Below are 16,590 nucleotides of genomic sequence, written 5' to 3' on the forward strand. Positions count from 1 at the left end.
CATGAGCCCCCTCCGAGCCCTCTACCTGCCTGCCTGCCCACTGCTGGCCATTCCCCCACTGCACCTTCATCCTCGCTGGCCCCTCGGCCAGGCCCCGTCCCAACATCCCCAGCAGCCTGAGACACACAGCACTCAGGAAGCATTTCCAGTCAGCCCCCTCCAGCCTCAAGGCCCAGTGCCTCGGTCTCCCAGTCTGCTGGGAGGGGCCGCGTGCTGCCGCCTGGCTCAGCAGCCACTCTGAAGAGTAAGGGAGCCATCTGAGCCACTAGGACGGCCATGATCTTTAAAGCAGAAAATAACAGTGTTGGTGAGGATGTAGAAGAAAAAGGAGCCCCCGCGCAGCTGGTGGAGAAGCCGTGGGCGAGTCCGACGGCCCCTCCACGGCACTGCGTGGTCCATCCCTGTGGAGTGTGCAGAACAGGCGGGTCCAGGGGACAGGGCCCGGGACGGGTACTGCAGTGGCACAGGGCTTCTTTTTGGGGTGATGAAAAGGCTCTGGAACTAGAGAGGTGGTAGCCGCACACCGCTGTGAACGTACTAAATGCTACTGACCCGTACACTTTAAAGGGGTTAAATTCACGTTATATGAATTTCACCTCAACTTAAAAGGATGTTAAGCAAGCGGTCTGACACCTGTGGAGACTGGGTCAGGGGTGTGCCAACCCTGCCGGCCCCCATGGGCGGGCACCCCCAATGCGCCCCTGGCTGGCTCACTGCTCCCCCCAAGAGCCCCTTTCCAATCTGCACCAGACGCCCATAGCCTCATCCTTCACCCACTCCCTTGGGGCGCTGCCCAAACCCTCCTGGAACAAAGGCCACTTCCACAACAGTGAGGGTCCTGGACGACCCCCCATCGCGGCCAGACACCATGGGGAGCCCACTCCTCGACCAGCATCTCTGCCGGGGGCCGTGGGCTCCGAGGCCAGAACACCAACTGCCTCCCTGCTACAGCCCCGTCTGGCCCTTGAGGTTCACTGGACGTTCCATCCTACTGTCGGAAGTCAGGGGGAACCCGGCCCCACCCCTGCTACTCAGGAACACACAGGCCAGGACCCTGTCCACTCGTCCACCCTGTGCCCACCTACCACCAGGGCCCAGCACCCTTCCTGGCCCCCAACATGTTCCCCTGTGGAAGGAGGGGAGCTCTCAGATCCCTGCCGTGGCCGAGTAGCCTCGAATACCCCCACGGGGTCACCCACCCCAAGTACAGCCAAACTGCTGTTCTGAGCGCCTGGCAGCCGCCTGCGTGCCCCCACCTCGTACCGCACCTAGTCCAGGGCCGGCCACAGGCTCTGAGGCCCTGAGGATCTGCTCCTGTGGCTCACACCGAAGCCCACGGCACCACGGTACCACATGAGGACACAGAACAGCCGGCCCAGCCCCCACTGGCCTACGGTTCCAGTGGGGGCAACCAGGCCCTCTGAGGGGCTCCGCCCAGCCCAGGCAGTGAGCCTGGCTCTGAGCGAGACAGCCACGCCCCCTGGTATTCCCAGTGCCCCAGCCGGCCTGCCTGGTGCGGATGCAGCCGACAGGGGCTCACACCCGGGGTCACCAGCAGGCTGGGGCGGGGCCCTGGCAGGGCATCGGAGGGCATCCTGGCACCAGTGCCCCTGCCCAACAAGCCCGCCCGGCGATGCAAACAGGATCTTGTGCAGGAAGAAGCTGTGCAACCTGGGCGGGCATATCTGAGTTACGAGGCCGAGGTGAGCGGACAGCACGAAGGGCAGAGCTCTGCGTGCCCAGGCCTCCAGGGGCCCATCATCTGTCCCTTATACTCCCACCTCCCAACCCACAGCTGGGGCAAGTGGCAAGAGTCTGGGGCTTCCCCGGACAGAGGGCAAGTAGGAGGGGCATTCATACCCCCATGAACCATCCGGAAGGTGGACCCAGCGCTGAGGGGCCCGTGGGGTGGAGTTTCTTGGCAAATGTTTGCCCAAAGGCCCAGACATGGAAGTTCCCCTGGAGAGGAACAGAATCCTCTTGGCGGAGGAAGGGAAGCAGGTCACTGGACTTGTGTGGCGCCTCCCAGGCAGGACCCAGGCCCACCCCATCCTGGAGGACCCAGGCCCATGTCCTCACTCCTCTCCCAAATCTCTGAGGTCAAGTAGAGAAATGAAAGGACGCTGGTGACTGATATCAGAGCCCTGATTGCTCGGACACAGGGGTCGCTTGGGCCCCGGCACACCCACCTCCCCGTGGGCCTCCCAGGATGAAAGCCACGCTGCAGGATGCCCCCATCCCAAGAGCTGGCGCTGGGTGGGGCAGTCACGGACGGCTCTCAGTCCCAGCCCGCCACCCCACCAGGCTCACCCTGACCGCCTCAGAACGCAGCTCTGGGCAGGGGTGCAGCAACCCCACCTCCGCGGCCGCCCAGGCTCCACCCCGGCAGGTGAGAGGGGCCCGAGACACGTCTCCATGGGGAGGCTGCGCCCCACTGCCCCCACCCCAGGACCTTCCAAACCTCTTTACCTGCAGTCTGGATGTCCTAATGTACAGAGACAGGTGTGGATGGCACCTGCAGCGTGGAGTACAGACGGCGTTGGGGCCGCATGGGGCCGAGGACATCACTGGGGGAAAGGGGCCGGCAAGCAGGCATCCTGGACAGTCTTGCACCCCAAGGACTGAGGGGAGGGCTGGAAGGTGGAGGGCGCTGCCTCCGGGGGACGAAGCTCAAATGTCCGGCGGCTAAGTGGCTGCAGCCATTCTGCCGGCTTAAGTGTCAACCTGAAGTGACGGACCTAGACCCGGCAAAGTCCACGGACACACAAACAAGCAGCTGGGAGGCCCCCCACCAAGGCCCCCACGGACACACGGGTCACAGCAGCCGCCTACACAGGAGGGTTCTTTCCCCAACCCCGGACCGCAGACCCTTGGCAGGTGGCTGGACGGTCGGCGTGGTCGGAAGCGGGTGTCATTCCCCCTCCTGCCGTCCACAGGGGGTCAGGAACTACACCATCACCCAGAGCCTAAGAGGGGAGCCCGAGGGCTCTCACTGCCCAGCGGCAGGGGAGAGCCGGGGGCCTGGGCCTCCCCCCGGAGAACCAGAGAGGGGACACACTCACACACACGTCCCCACGTCCTCACACAGGTGCACTCATGTTTACACGTGTGCTCACCCACTCCCACACACACACTCCCCCCACATCCTCACCCCCACTCAGACCCCTGCACACATGCTCACACTCACACACTCCCAGCACACACATCACACCCACCCACTCTCACACCTCTCACGCCAGGAGACGTGCTGGCAGTATGGGTTTGGACACCCAGCCCGGTCCCCCTCAGGCCAGGACCAGCGCTGGGCGTAAACACAGTCGCATGTGTGCCCCGAGCTCAGCACCAATGAGCAACACCCCTCCTGCCGGCGTGTGACAGGCCAGCCTGGCCACCACCAGAGGCCCCTTGACTCTTTCCCAGGAGCCCCAGGACCCACCCCAAGGCTAGTCCTGGGGCAGGGTGGGCACGCAGGATGTCCTCAGCCCTGGCCCCCCAAGCCCTGGTGACCGAGCAGCCCAAGGCACACAGCAGGAGTGGTTGGGTGGGGGGTGGCTGAGTGAGAACAGGGAAACACGGGCACTGCAGTCCCGTCTCTCCGCTCCCGGGGCCGCTCCCACTGACACCGTCTCCCCTACACAAACGGCCTCTCATTGGCCCCCAGCCTCCGTCTGCCGGTCCCTCCACGGCTTGCACGTCCCTCGGCCCCCACTCCCTGCAGGGGCTTGAGGGTGACCCCCTCTGCCCACCCTGTTCATCTGAGGACCCTGCCCTGACACCTGCTGGGCACGGGGTCGCCCCGAGGGGTACTGAGCTGGATGAATGAGTCCCTCTCACAAGCATGGGCGGGGGAGCATCGGGGGAGCAGCTGTGCAGAGGCCAGAGGCAGCCAGGCTCAGATCCACCCAGGAGAAAACCTACAGATGCACGGCTAGACCCAGGAAGCACTGCAGCCAGTCAGTTTCAGACAGGACTTGCAGGGCCGCCCATCACAAGAAGGAAAAATAAAGCAGAATCCGATGCACTGGCTCCCACTCCAGCACCAGCTGCTGAGGGGTGGGAGGGCAGCCCAAGCCCAGAACTTCCTGCCATCCTGGCCTCCAAGTTTCTGCCTGGAACCCAGTGCGGGCAGAGAGTGGGGTGAGGTGGGCTGGGGCAGCAGGGGCAGGGCTCAGGTCAGGTGCGGCCTCAGCCAGGGGCAGGACTGTGCAAGCCCTGGCCCCGCCCTCCCTGAGCAGGCCCCAGCCAGGGGCTCCCTCCAGGGCTGAGTGGCCCAAGAGGGGCACGACCATCCCTCTGGGTCATTCATCCCCAGGGGCCAGAAACTGCCTCTTGAGGACGCCTGCCTCATGCCAAAAGGATTCCAGGCGGCTTCCTGGGATTAACAAGCTGGCCTACACCCCTGGTTTGCTGGTAATGCTTAACAACCGGCTCTCTGGAAGAAAGAGACGGAGGAGGTTTCTGACGTGGAGGCTTTGCAGGCTCCTGGGGCGCAAATTCTCCCACCACAGCCCGTCTCAAGCCACCAACCTGATGCCACTGAGCACGGGGATCGGGAAAGACTCGCCCCAGCGGCGCCTGCATACCCTGCCCCAGACCAGCGAGACGGCTAAGGTGTGAAAGCATCAGCCCTGATGCACACCTCTGACCTCAGTTCCAGAACATAGAAACACCGCCCACAGCCGGGCAGGCCTGGCTCACACGGGGAATCCCAGAAGGCGACTTCAAATGGCCAACAAGCCCCCAGAAAGGCACCCAGGGCGTCAGGCAGCGGAAAAGGCGAGCCACGCTGTGGCCCTGCAGGAGCAGGGCCTCAATGCTGAGTGCTGGGCAGGGGCCTGCGTGTGGTGGCCCAGCCCTCAGCATCCACGAAAGCTGCCCCCAGACCCAGGCCCACTCCCTATGTTCCAGTGATAGAAAACGGAGGGCCCATGGAGAGAGACACAGACACACCTGAGCTGCACGCCTGCAGGTGGGAAATGTCCAGACAGGCGATCTCCAGAGACAGGCGATCTCCAGGGACAGGCGATCTCCAGAGACAGGAAGCGCATGAGGGGCTGCCGGTGGGCGTGCGGCTAGCACGAGGGGGACAAAAGTGTTCTGAAACAGTGGTGACGGCCGCACGCTTCTGTACATACAGTAAAAAGCACTGAAGTGTACGCTTGAAATGGATGAATCATACGGTACGTGAATCACATCTCGATAAAGCTGTCAGAAAAAGAGGGAAGAGACGGCGTTGGGATGCCTGGAGCTGGGCAGAAGGCAGTATCTGTCGACGGCTGGGCAGAGAACCTGCCGTTTCGCTGTCAACAAGGAGTGACCTCGGGCATGAGGCCGAGCGCACCCAGCCAGACTCCTTCCTATGAGCATCCTGTGCGGGTGACGTCCCCCAAAAGCGGGATTCCTTCTTCCCAGGGGGGTGCCCGGACAGCCAGGTGGGCCTCACAGCAAGTGGAGCCGAACCACCTGCCCGGGACTACAGGCAGCTCCACGCAGACAGCCACCAGCCCATTACACAGTCACCACACATCCCTCTACAAGCGACCACCTGCCATATCCTACCATGAGAGGCGACCGGGGACCCACCCCAGCCTCCAGATGCCGGCCAGCATCCTGCTGCCCCACCTCACACACCCTCTGTAGCAAGTGACCCCCAGGCTGCCCAGAACCACCCAGTGCCCTGGCCCTGCCCATTCCTGTCCTGCCACTTCCTCTGGCAGAGCCAGAGCAGGGGCTGGGGACCTCGCGAGTACGAGCCCCTGTCCGCTCATGCCCGGCCCCAGGGCTGGCAGTGGGAGAGCCCACACCCTCCCAGAAACCCCCACATACCTAGCTCTGGCGGCCGCTCCCGCGCGGCTCCAACTGCTAACTCCAGAGTCACCCTCAGCAGACCTTCCCTGACCCCAGGGCACCCTGGCCCCTGCCCCTCAGGCTGACACTGGCAGAGGAAGGCAGGGACCCGGCGGGGACGCTGCCTACTGCGACAGGCCAGACAGGCTGCCTGGGAGCTGGCTCTGGCCCGGCGTCCGCTGCCCTCATTTCCTCTGCCGGCTTCCTCTGCCGGGGGAGGGGAGGCCACGGGCCGCCTGTCCTGCTGGTGCTGGCTCCTCTGCAAGACGCAGCTGGACGCCGAGAGCGAGGCCCCAAGGTGCCCAGATGAGGGCTACTGGCCTGGGCCACAGCTGCCTTCCTTTCACTGCGGTCCAGTGAACTCGCGTGTTCTGAGGCGCCTGCACACGTGTTACCTTGCTTTCCTCCTAAGACATGTCCAGGTGGGTAGGGCTGTCCCAGTTTACACAGAGGAGATGGAGGCTGGCATCAAGGCAGAGGCAGGCTCGGCCCCAGATGACGCCCCGTGGGGCTCAGAGCCGCCCTGCAGGAGTGTCCTGGGGCAGCTATCGCAACGTGCCACAAACTGGGGCCTTAACGCACATGGAGTGTCTGACGTTCTAGAGGCCGGACGTCCTGCATGAGGGCCACACTCCCTCCAGAGGTTCCGGGGCACAGCCCTTCCTGCCTCTCCCAGCTGTTGGAGGCCCCAGGCCTTCCTTGGCTCGTGGCTGCATCAGCCCAGCTTTGCCTCCATTGTCATGTGGCATGGGACATCCTCCTCCCTCCTGAATCTCCCCCTGCTCTCTTGTAAGGACCCAGCCATGGAATTAAGCCACCTTAATCCAGGATGGCTTCATCTTAACTTATTACAGCTCCAAATGCCCTATTTACAAACAAGGTCCCATCCTGAGGATCCAGGTGGACATGAATTTGGGGGGATGCTATTCCACCCATGAGCCCTTGACCTGGGGAAGGTGCAGAACAGGGAGGAGGATGGAGAATGGGCGGACCTGCTCAAGGGCAGTGACTGCAGGTGGCCGGGTGACAGTGGGGCAGTCCTTCAGGGCCAGCCACCGAGAGGGACGGCTCCAGGCTCCTCAAGCCTCAGGCCACCGGGACCCGGTGACTTAGCCCATCAACTGAAATGAGAGCAGGGGTGAGGCTGAGGGCCAAGGGTGGGGCGGGGGTCTGGCTCCCCTCAGCCATGACCTTGACCACCCCCCGCAGGAGACCACAGCGCCCACGGCCCAGCCCAGGCTCGCACACAGGTGAAGGCATCTGTGAGCATGCGTGCATTCGTGTGTGTTCACGTGTGCGAGTGCCTGCGTGAGCCCGGGCACCGGCGCATGTAAAGCTACCCTGCGTGAGGGAGAAGCAGCCCCTTTGTGAGAAGAGCATAGGCTGGAGAATGTGCTAGAATGCAGAGAAACTGCCCGAGGGAGGACTGTGGCCTCCCCCCTGCCCTGAGCTGGCCCACACCCCCAGACTCAGCCCCAGAGCCACAGCTTCCACCCTGCGGCCAGCCTTTCTCGGGGCGCGGGGAGGGAGTAACACTCCGGCCCTTGATGCCCCTCTCCCCCCAGCCTGAGTCGATCTGGGGAGGGCCTGATGGAGGGGACGGGGGGCGGGTTGTGTCAGGCAGCATCTGCCTTCAGCTAGGCCCCGTGGGCAGCAGCCAGCGAGCGGTGGCCCACCAAGTTCAAGAACCACTGCCAGCACGTGTCCGTCAGCCAGAGAGAGGGACCCCCAGGGCTGCAAAAGCCCGTTCCTGGGGGCCTCTCAGTCCTCAAGTCCCCAGGCGCACCTGTCCCCGTGCAGGATAGATCAGGCCCAGCCGGAATGCCCTCCCTGCGCCCTGTTCCCCAGCGACACCTTCTCCCTAAGGCCCGGGCATGCCCAGCCCTGAGCCGGCACCTCGCGTACATTAACGCTGGTGAGCCGGCTCCCAGGGGGGCCAGGCGCAGGACGAGGACGCGGGCAGGCAGCAGCATGTGACCGAGAGGCTGGGGGCTGCCTTGTCTTCCATGAGCTTCCCCAAACTCCAGGTCCCGCCAAATGGTCCACGGTGACCCCTGCCCCAGGGTCAGCCTTGAGTGGTGCTCCCTGGGGACTGACCCTCACCCAGCGCTCCAGTCACCCACATGTGACCCTCAGGAGGGGACACCACAGTAATGCCCACCTACAGATTAAGAAACAGAGGCACAGAGAGGGCCATGGGATCAGGGAGGGATTGGTCCACTACCTGCCCTACGGGGTCCTCAGAAGCTCCAGGCCCCCAGGCTCAGGACTGCAGAGCTCTGACTGAGGCCTACACCCGGCAGGCACCTGCTGAAGGCCTGGGCTGTACCCAGTCCACCCGGGGCCGGAGAGGGTAAGAAACAAGGGCAGCTCCCTGCCTCAGACATTCCAGCAGGAGAGGCAACCCCCCGCCCCGCCCCTTAGAAGCCACACCTTCCCCCCACCAGCCAGACCCAGGTGCTCCCGATTCCCACGTGGCACCCTCATCACCCCTCAGCTCTTGGCTTCCATACCCCACCACCTGGTCTCCCCAGAGTGAGGCTTCACCTATGTGGGGCTGAGTCTCAGAGAGGTTGAGTGACTGGCCCAAGGCCACACAGTGCTGAGGTCACAGGGCTGTGACTGCCCAGAAATCCCCCAGGGTCACCCACATCCTAAGGAAGAGCTGGACCCCAGAGGAGGCAGCCCTTCCGGATGCCCACCCGCGCCGGCCCATCGCCCCAGGAGCACATGCTGGGCCTGGCCCCCTCCAGTGGCCTGCCCTGCCCTTATCTGATAGGTGGTGGTGGCCCAAGCAGGAGAGCAGTTTAAATGAGGTCCCCCAGCCCCCAGGCCTCACTCAAGCGTGTGCCTCAAACTCAGCCCCTGTCACTCTCTACATAACCGCACCATTTTCACCACCTATGTGGAGAACTGCCACAGGACCCATGACAGACAAAGAGCTGGCAGCAGGCAGCAGACCTGGCCTGGTGACACTGTGAGGACCCTCGGCCTGGGCCAGGCCCCTCTGTCCATCCCTGAGTGTTGAGTGACCACAGAAACAAACTCCGAGACAGCCACAAACACGACTATCCCCTGCCCTCCGAGTTTGGAGGACCCCGAGCAGGGTCCCCTCCTTAGACAGGAGCCAACTTCAAACAGAACCATCTCTCCCCGCTGTGAGGACGGGAGAGCCGCGCGCCACTGTGGCCTTGTCTCCACACCGCCCCCCCATAGGAGCAGCCTCTGCTCATTGAGAGTCAAGTTTTCACCAGGCGCTTAACCGCTAACTGAGCTTGGGGTAGGCACAGCTATCCCATTTTACAGGTGAGAAAACTGAGACTCTGGAAGGCAAGGGTGGGCGGGGGGGACTCCAGGGGGTGGGAGCTGGGCTCTGAACACTGGGCATTTAGCAGGAGGGCAGCGGACCCCACCCCACCCCCTCCCTAATGCCCACGTGGGGGCCAGCACAGAGCCCTGCACCCCAGCCAGCAACCCATTTCCACCATCTAGGGTGGCCCCTCCCACAGTGGGGCACAGTTCTCCCCTTCACTCCACCTGCAAACAGAAGATCTCCCCTTGCCTCCTGACAACTTTTTTCCCTCATAAGTCCTTAAACTGACACATTATAATTACATTGATCACAGCTGTTTACAGGGCCACTTGCAAGAGGAGCCAAGCTCAGCTGTCTCTCTAAGATGGGGGAAGGGCCTCGTGCTGGGACACACACACAGGGCAAGTCTGGGCCCCACAAAGAGTGCAAGAGGCAGGGCGTGGGGGAGGGCGTCGCCAACCCTGGGTCAGTCCTGGCACACGCCCCGCCACACTGCCAACGGTTCCAAGGCTGGACCCTCACTCCCCAGCAGCCGCACTGCATGGAGCGCTGGCTCGGAGCCAGCAGGACACGTGTCCCTAAAGGTTGTCTGGGCCTGGGACTGCTGAGCAGGGCCACCTCCAGCCCCTGCCCTCAGAGCCCAGCCAGGGCTGTCGCTGGCAGATTCTGGGCCATCCACTGGTGACTCCACGTTCTCCAAGCTCCAGGAGTCGCCTTGGGAAGTCATTTCTGAGCCAGTGACACCCACACCCTAAGCCCAGCAGAGGAACCTGCTGTCAGGTCCCCTCCCCCAAGAGCAAATGCCTTCAGATGGGGCCGAATCCAGGGGACCCTGTGCATCACTGCACGAACTGGACCCTACTCCAGGGAGGGAGACCCAGGAGAGGCCGTCACGTGCTCACCCGGCTTTGTTTTGGCTGGATTAGCCTGTGCCAGAGCCCCAGTGACATGTGGGTAGGACTCTGGGCCCTTCGGCCAAGGCTCCAGGGCAGGGGTTTATCTCCCACTCGGGCCAAGGAGGGGGGTGCTGAGGCCAGCGAAGACAGAGGGAAGAAAGCCTACACCTCCTGGTGACAGATGCGGGCCTCCAGCTGCCCCTGGTCCCTCTGCCCACCACGGCCGCCCACAGCTGCCAGGAGGTCAGGCAGCCATGGGTAAACAGGCTGCCAGGGCCGCCAGCCTGGCCCCACGCCCCCTGCAGCCAGCTTGACAGCGCCACCTGGGCCTCTCCCTGCCCGGAGGGCCTGGGCATCCACTGAGGCCCATCTCTTCCGAGCCTCTGCTCAGTGGGTTCTGTCCTGTGGGTTGACCACTGCTCCCACCTCCCCATGTGGGCGACTGGGTGGCCTGGCAGGGCTCCCCAGAACCAGCTCCCAGCCTGGGGAGATGCCTCCCATGCTAAGACCGTAAATCCACGAGGGGCCATGGTCACCTGGGCCTGGGGGGCGACATTCCCACACCTCCCGGGGGCTCTTAGTCCTGGCCACCTCCTCCCCTGGACACCTGGGGCCAACACGGGCCGTCTCGTGTTGTCCCGTTACCTGAGACAGAAGCTTCCACAGAGACAGGGCAGTGCCCCACTGCCCACCCCCGCTGCTGGAGGCCGCAGCCGTGCAGTGCCAGCCCCAAGGCCTGCCCGCCTCCGGGCTTCCAGGGGGTCCTGCGGGGAAAGCCGCTCCTTCTGCGGCTCCACTCAGAGTGGGGAAAGGGTTAACTTCCATGCAAAATAGGAAACCGGGGGCTCTGGAAGCATCATGTCCGCAGTTGGGCAGGTTAGGGGCAGCCGCAGCGGGCAGAGGGCCGGCAAGGGGCGCGGCCAGGGGACTCACCGGGGTCGAAGTGAGAGCTGAAGGCGAAGCTGGGGTTGAAGAAGGACGACGACATGGCCAGGGCCAGCAGCGCGTCTTGGCATCCCCCGGCGGGCGCTGCGCTCAGGACGCCCGCGGCCCGCGCCGCGCCATCACCCGGCCGCCGCAGGTGCGAGCGCGCCTTGGCCGCCGCGCCCGCCCAGCGCCCACAGCCGCAGCCGCGGGCCCGGCGGGGTGCGGGTGCGGGTGCCGGTGCGTGTGCGGGCGGCGGCGACAGACGAGGCGCCTCCCCCGGCCGGCCGCGGCGCCGCGGGGCTCCCGGGCTGGTGCAGTCCGAAAACACCGGCGGGAGCGCGCGCGCAGGGGGGGCTCTCTACACGGCTGGGGGGGCACGGAGACGCGCGGTGGGGGTACCCGAAGGCTGGGGGCGTACGGAGACGTGGCGGGGCACGAAGGCACGAGGGGACACAGGGACGCAGGATGGGAGATCCGGAGACGCGGGGGTGGCACGGAGAATGGGGGGGCGCTGGGAGGCGGAAGGTGCGGGGGGAAGGGGGCGGGGAGGGGGATACTGAGGCGCCGGTGGGAGCTCAAGAGACGTAGGATGGGAGACCCGAAGGCTCGGGGGCACGGAGGGTGGGGGAGGGGTGCTCGGAGGCGAAAAGTGCGGGGGGGGGAGGGGGGAGGGACGGAGACTCAGGGAGGGGGCACCTGGAGGCGCGGGGGTGGGCAGAGGCGTGGGGGGAGGAGCGGGAAGGCGGGGGCGCGGCGGCGCGCGCGGGGGTGGGCACGGTGGCACGCAGGAGCAATACGAAAGCGCGCGCTGGGTGGCCCGGAGGCGCGGGCCCCGGCACGCGGGGGTCGGGGCCCCGCACGCGGCCTGCACACGCCGGTTTCGGAGGCAGCTTGGGTCCGGCCCCGCGCCCTCTGGGCGGCGCCCGCGCCGGCGGGGTGGGGGGGGCTATTTTTGCCCAAACCGCCCGCGCCTGTGCCACGCTGCGACAACCGTGGAGAAGGAACGGCCGCCCCCGCCCGGGAGGGAACAGCGCCGGGCGTTTAGGGCGGACGCGGCGGCGCCGGGCACCGAGGGACCGTCCCTCCCCGCCGGCTGCGCGCCCTGCCGCGCCATCTTGCGTGGATGCGGCGGCTTCAGGAGGGCAGGCGGGCTGAGCGCGCAGGGGGCTGGGAACCGTCCCCTCCCCACCCCCTGGGATAGGAGAGAGAGTTACTATGTAGCCAGGATTTGAGTTTTATGTAACTTGGGTCACTCACTCTACGTCCATCCATTCATTCTCCGGCCAGATGAGCAAAGCTGCTTGGCTGACCCAGCTGGAAGGCAGGGGGTTTGTGCGGGCAGGAGGGGCTCCTAAGGCTTTGGGGAAGAGCAAGGATCAATGGAACAGGGGTGACCAGGGACAGAGAAAGGATGGTGAGGGCCAGCCCTCAGGAGAGGATGCCAGGACACATCCTTCTTAACCTAAGATGGCCCGTCGTGTAGACAGTTCCCCCATGGGCAAAGGAAGGGGCCTCCTCTCCTTTCAGACCTTCGGGGTCCCCTGCTGTGGGTGGCCCTGACAACCTCAGGCTTGTGGAGGAGCATGGGGCATCCAGAACCTTCTTACTGGCCCTGATGTTGTGGCCACTACTCTAAACAGCTTTGCCCCAAAGGCCTTGTTGGCGAGGAAGGAGCCACAGGGGAGTGGCCAGCAGAGGGCCTGGCCTGGGAGAGGGGCTCAGATCCCAGGGGCCTGGAGGGGCAGCAGCCACAGGCGCAAGGAGGGCTGAGGGCTGTGATCCAGAAGTGCACAGTGTGAGGGGGCTGGATCCACAGTGGGGGGTCTCCCCTCCCCACCTAGGAGGAAAGCCCAACACTGCCCACCCCCATACCATGGGCCCTGCCTCTGCCCACCAGGAAGATGCCCCAGACACCTGGACCTCGACACAACCGGGGGACTCCCTAGGGACAAGCAGGGAAATGACCAGTGGCCCTAAGTTGTCCCTGTCCAGATTCTCAGCGCCACCATGGCCAGCCTCAGTGACCAGGATCAGAAGACCCTCTGTGAAGACCTCCGTGACATGGGTTGACCAGTGAACACACACACAGTGCACACACATGCAGTGCACACACTGGCATACAGAAGGCCAGATCTCGGGGGCGTTAGGGTTGCAGATATCCTCCAGCGTCCAGGTGGGGCAGGAGAAGTCCACCCAGGGCTGCAGGTCCAGCACTGTTACTCCATTTGACCCGAGTGACACCTTCCCCCCGTGCACTGGGGTCCTCTGAGATTCACTGGACCCAGGAGCCCTGCTGCTCCCCTGCCGTGGTGACCGTTGAAGCAGAGGTGCCCTGAGTTCCTCCACCATTGATCTGTTCCTCTGGCCAGCGATTCCTGTGTGTGGCCGGCCACCAGCACTCACTGGCTACCACAGTGGGGGGCAGGAAGCCTGGCACTGGAACTTAGTGGGGAGGGCTTATCTGCACTCTTCCTGGGGTTGGGACAGAACTGCTGTCTTGGACTCAGGGTCCCCTGAGTTCAAGACCTCCAGGCCAGCCACGAGCCCAACCCTCAGCTGGCATGACAAGGCCAAACAGGACAGAGCGCTAGGCCCTGGGAAGGGTGGAGCTGAGAGGCCTGGGGCATGGGGCTCTCTCCTCGGCCTCAGGACCCAAGGACCCGTCCCCAACACACACACACACACACACGCACACGCACACACACACACACACACACACCCTACCTCTGTGAGAAAAGACAGAGAAGGTAGAAACCTGAGCCCCAGGGGCAAAGCTCCCACACGTGAACCTGGCTTGTCCAGTGCTGGGGTCAGGGTGTGCAGGGGTGAGGGCTCACAGGGGTAGACCTGCCAATCGGGGGTGACCAGTGGCCAGCCTGCCCCAGGACTCCTACAGAACTGGCCTCTGCCAATCCCGGAGTGGTACGAGATCCCTGCCGATGTGCCCCCTGCCCCACGACCTGGAGGGAGGCAAGATGCCCCAGAGCCCTACATAGCCGGGTCAGGGGCCAGGCCTGACAGCGGTGAGGGCTGGGGTGCCCCACGTGGAGCGACCACTGCCTCAGGCATGCCTCCACCTTCAAAGGCCGGGCTGGTGGGGATGCCTCGTCTCTGCTTCTCTTCCACGGGCATGAGAGCACCCTGGGCCTGTGGCGACCGAAGCCTCGGGCAGGAGCCTCAGGAAAGACAATATGGAGTCAAGGACAAGCCAGGGGTAGTAGGGGGGGAGCACCTTCCCTAGAAGGAGCCGACCCCCAGGGAGTCTGGGCCTAGAGGATTTCCAAGAGGGCCCAAGGCCCTGGGACAGAGGGGAGAGGCCTCCCAGGTCAGGAGCAACATGGGGGCCAGACCAGGGCTCAGGTGAGGCGAGGGAGGCACCACAGGGCACCAAAAACTCAGTAAGGACATCCATCGACAGATGAATGGACACACAAAATGCGGTGGATCCGTACAGGGGAACATTACCATCAGTAAAAAGGAACAAAGCGCTGACGCGCGCTGCAGCACGGATGAACCTTGGAAACGTGCTCGGTGGAAAAAGCAAAAGGACAAACACCACAGGATTCCACTCGTGGGAAAGACCCAGGCCGTTCAAATGCACAGAGACGGAAAGTAGATGGATGCTTGTCAGAGGTCCAGAGAAGGGGAAATGGGGGTACGGGGCCTCTTTTGGGGGTGATGAAAATGGTCTGGAATTTTATAGAGGTGATGGTTGCACGACCCTGTGAATATACTTAAAAACAATGACATGTACACCCTGAAATGGTCAACTTTACAGCATATGAATTATATCTCAATGAAGCTGTCAAAAACAAACTTGGTCTTCAAGGTAACTAATATTTTAATGCAATATCTTAAAGAATCAAAATTAATGAGAAAAATCCGTTATGAGCAACATATCGCAATTCTGAATCAAGGCAGGGGCAGAAACAGTGGTGAGCCATCTGGAGCCTGAGGCCAGAGACGCTCTGGACGGCTCACCTGTCAGCCTGGTGCCCCTTAAAGTCACAGCCCTGATAGGCACCTGGTCAGCCTGGTGGACACAGCTGCCTCTGTGTCCCTCCAGGAACCTCCAGGCCCCAGGCCTACATCCTACCTGGGTCCTCACCCGAGGCTCAGGAAGGGGTCAGAGGGGGCGGTGGGCCGGGGGTCGGGCAGACAGCGGTAGGAGAGAGGGCCGGAAGCAGGGGGCATGAGAGGGTCCCGGGAAGGGGCTGTTGAGTGTCCTGGGGCAGCCATAACAAATGACCACACACTGGGGGCTTCAAACGACAGAAATAGATTCTCTCACAGTCTGGAGGCTGGAAGTCTAAAACTGAGGTGTCAGCAGGACCGGGCTCCCTCCAAAGGTCTAAGGGAGGACCCTCCCTGCCTCTTCCAGCTCCTGGCGGCCCCAGGTGTTCCTTGGCCCATGGCCATATCATTGCAACCTCTGCCTCTGTCCCTCCGTCGCCACATGGCCTTTCCCTCTTCTCTGTGTCCCTCTTCTTATAAGGAACCAGTCACTGGATTAGGGCCCATCATAATCTAGTGTGACCTCGTCTTAAGGGTCACATCGGCAAAGACCCTATTTCCAAACAAGCTCCCATTCAAGGTACTGGGATTAGGACATGGACATATCTTTTGTGGTAAAGGACACAGGGGCAGGACCATGGGGATGGCCAGCACCTCTTGAATCCTTCCTGTAATAACCCGCATCAGCATTTCTGCACGAAAGGCGCCCCGGATTCAGCCCACAAACCCACACGCTGGGCACCAAAGTGCAGGGCCCCAGGGACCCCCCTGCCTGCCGGGATCTCACCCCCCAGGGGGCTCCCCCAGCCCACCCCTTTCTGCTGCACGGGGATGTGGTCCCGGCCTGGGATGGAGGCAGGGAAACAGATGTCCCTTGTTGTAATCACGCTTCCCCACCCCCACTTCTGTGTGCACAGGAGGGGTGCCAAGGGGAAATGCTGTCCCCCACCCGAACTTGCCCGCAGATAGGCCCCAACCTCAGGTGAACCTCTCCCCCACAAGCCCACCCACCACAGCTGTGCTCTGCAAAGTGGGGGTGAGAGGGGTTCCAGCATTTGCCAAAGAGACCTCAGAGCAGGTGCACCTGCCAAGGGTGCCCGGCCTCCCCAGGAACGGGAAGATGCTGCCTGGTGTTCTGAGCCAGCCTGGGGGAGACGCCACGCTCTGAGGAGGCTGTGGCTTGAAAGAGCTTTGTCCTTATATAAAAACGGCTCCCTGGAAAAGAAGAGCTAATTCCTCTTAGGTGTCTAGTACTCACGTCATGGGGCAGGGCTGGGCTGCGGGTCTCTGCAGGGGTTTCCAGTCTGCAGCAGGAGGGCCGAGAGCCCACCAGCCCCCCTCCCGCGAAGTTTTTCCAGGCAGGCCGGGGCGGGGGGCAGTGCCAGCCCCTTGAGGTCCCGAGAGACCAGAGTGTCCCAAGGGGACAGAGCCTGCCGTGCCTGGGCACAGGGGAAAACGGTATCCCCAGAGCTGTGAGCTGGTCCCCGTGGCCCCCTCCAGGCCAGCTCAGCCCAGAGGGGGGCCGGTAAGCTAGGGCCAGGGCTTCAGGAGAGGAGGGGCGGCCCAACTCTGAACCGAAATGAAACGGGAGGG

The 16,590-nt window shown here is 63.5% G+C and overlaps 1 protein-coding gene across 2 annotated transcripts in view; it reads right to left on the minus strand.

The window, feature by feature from the left end:
• AATK (apoptosis associated tyrosine kinase) overlaps nucleotides 1–11,068 on the minus strand; it is a 38,932-nt gene extending 27,864 nt beyond the window's left edge. The window contains exon 1 of one of the 2 annotated variants that reach the window (XM_059997497.1): nucleotides 10,990–11,068. In XM_059997497.1, coding sequence (XP_059853480.1) covers nucleotides 10,990–11,044 — 55 coding nt within the window. In that variant the 5' untranslated portion in view covers nucleotides 11,045–11,068. The remainder of the gene's footprint in view (nucleotides 1–10,989) is intronic. The other variant, XM_059997498.1, reaches the window with a different exon arrangement.
• Nucleotides 11,069–16,590: the final 5,522 nt, after the last annotated feature.

This window comes from Delphinus delphis, chromosome 19 (genome assembly GCF_949987515.2).
Source record: "Delphinus delphis chromosome 19, mDelDel1.2, whole genome shotgun sequence".
Lineage (NCBI taxonomy): Eukaryota > Metazoa > Chordata > Mammalia > Artiodactyla > Delphinidae > Delphinus > Delphinus delphis.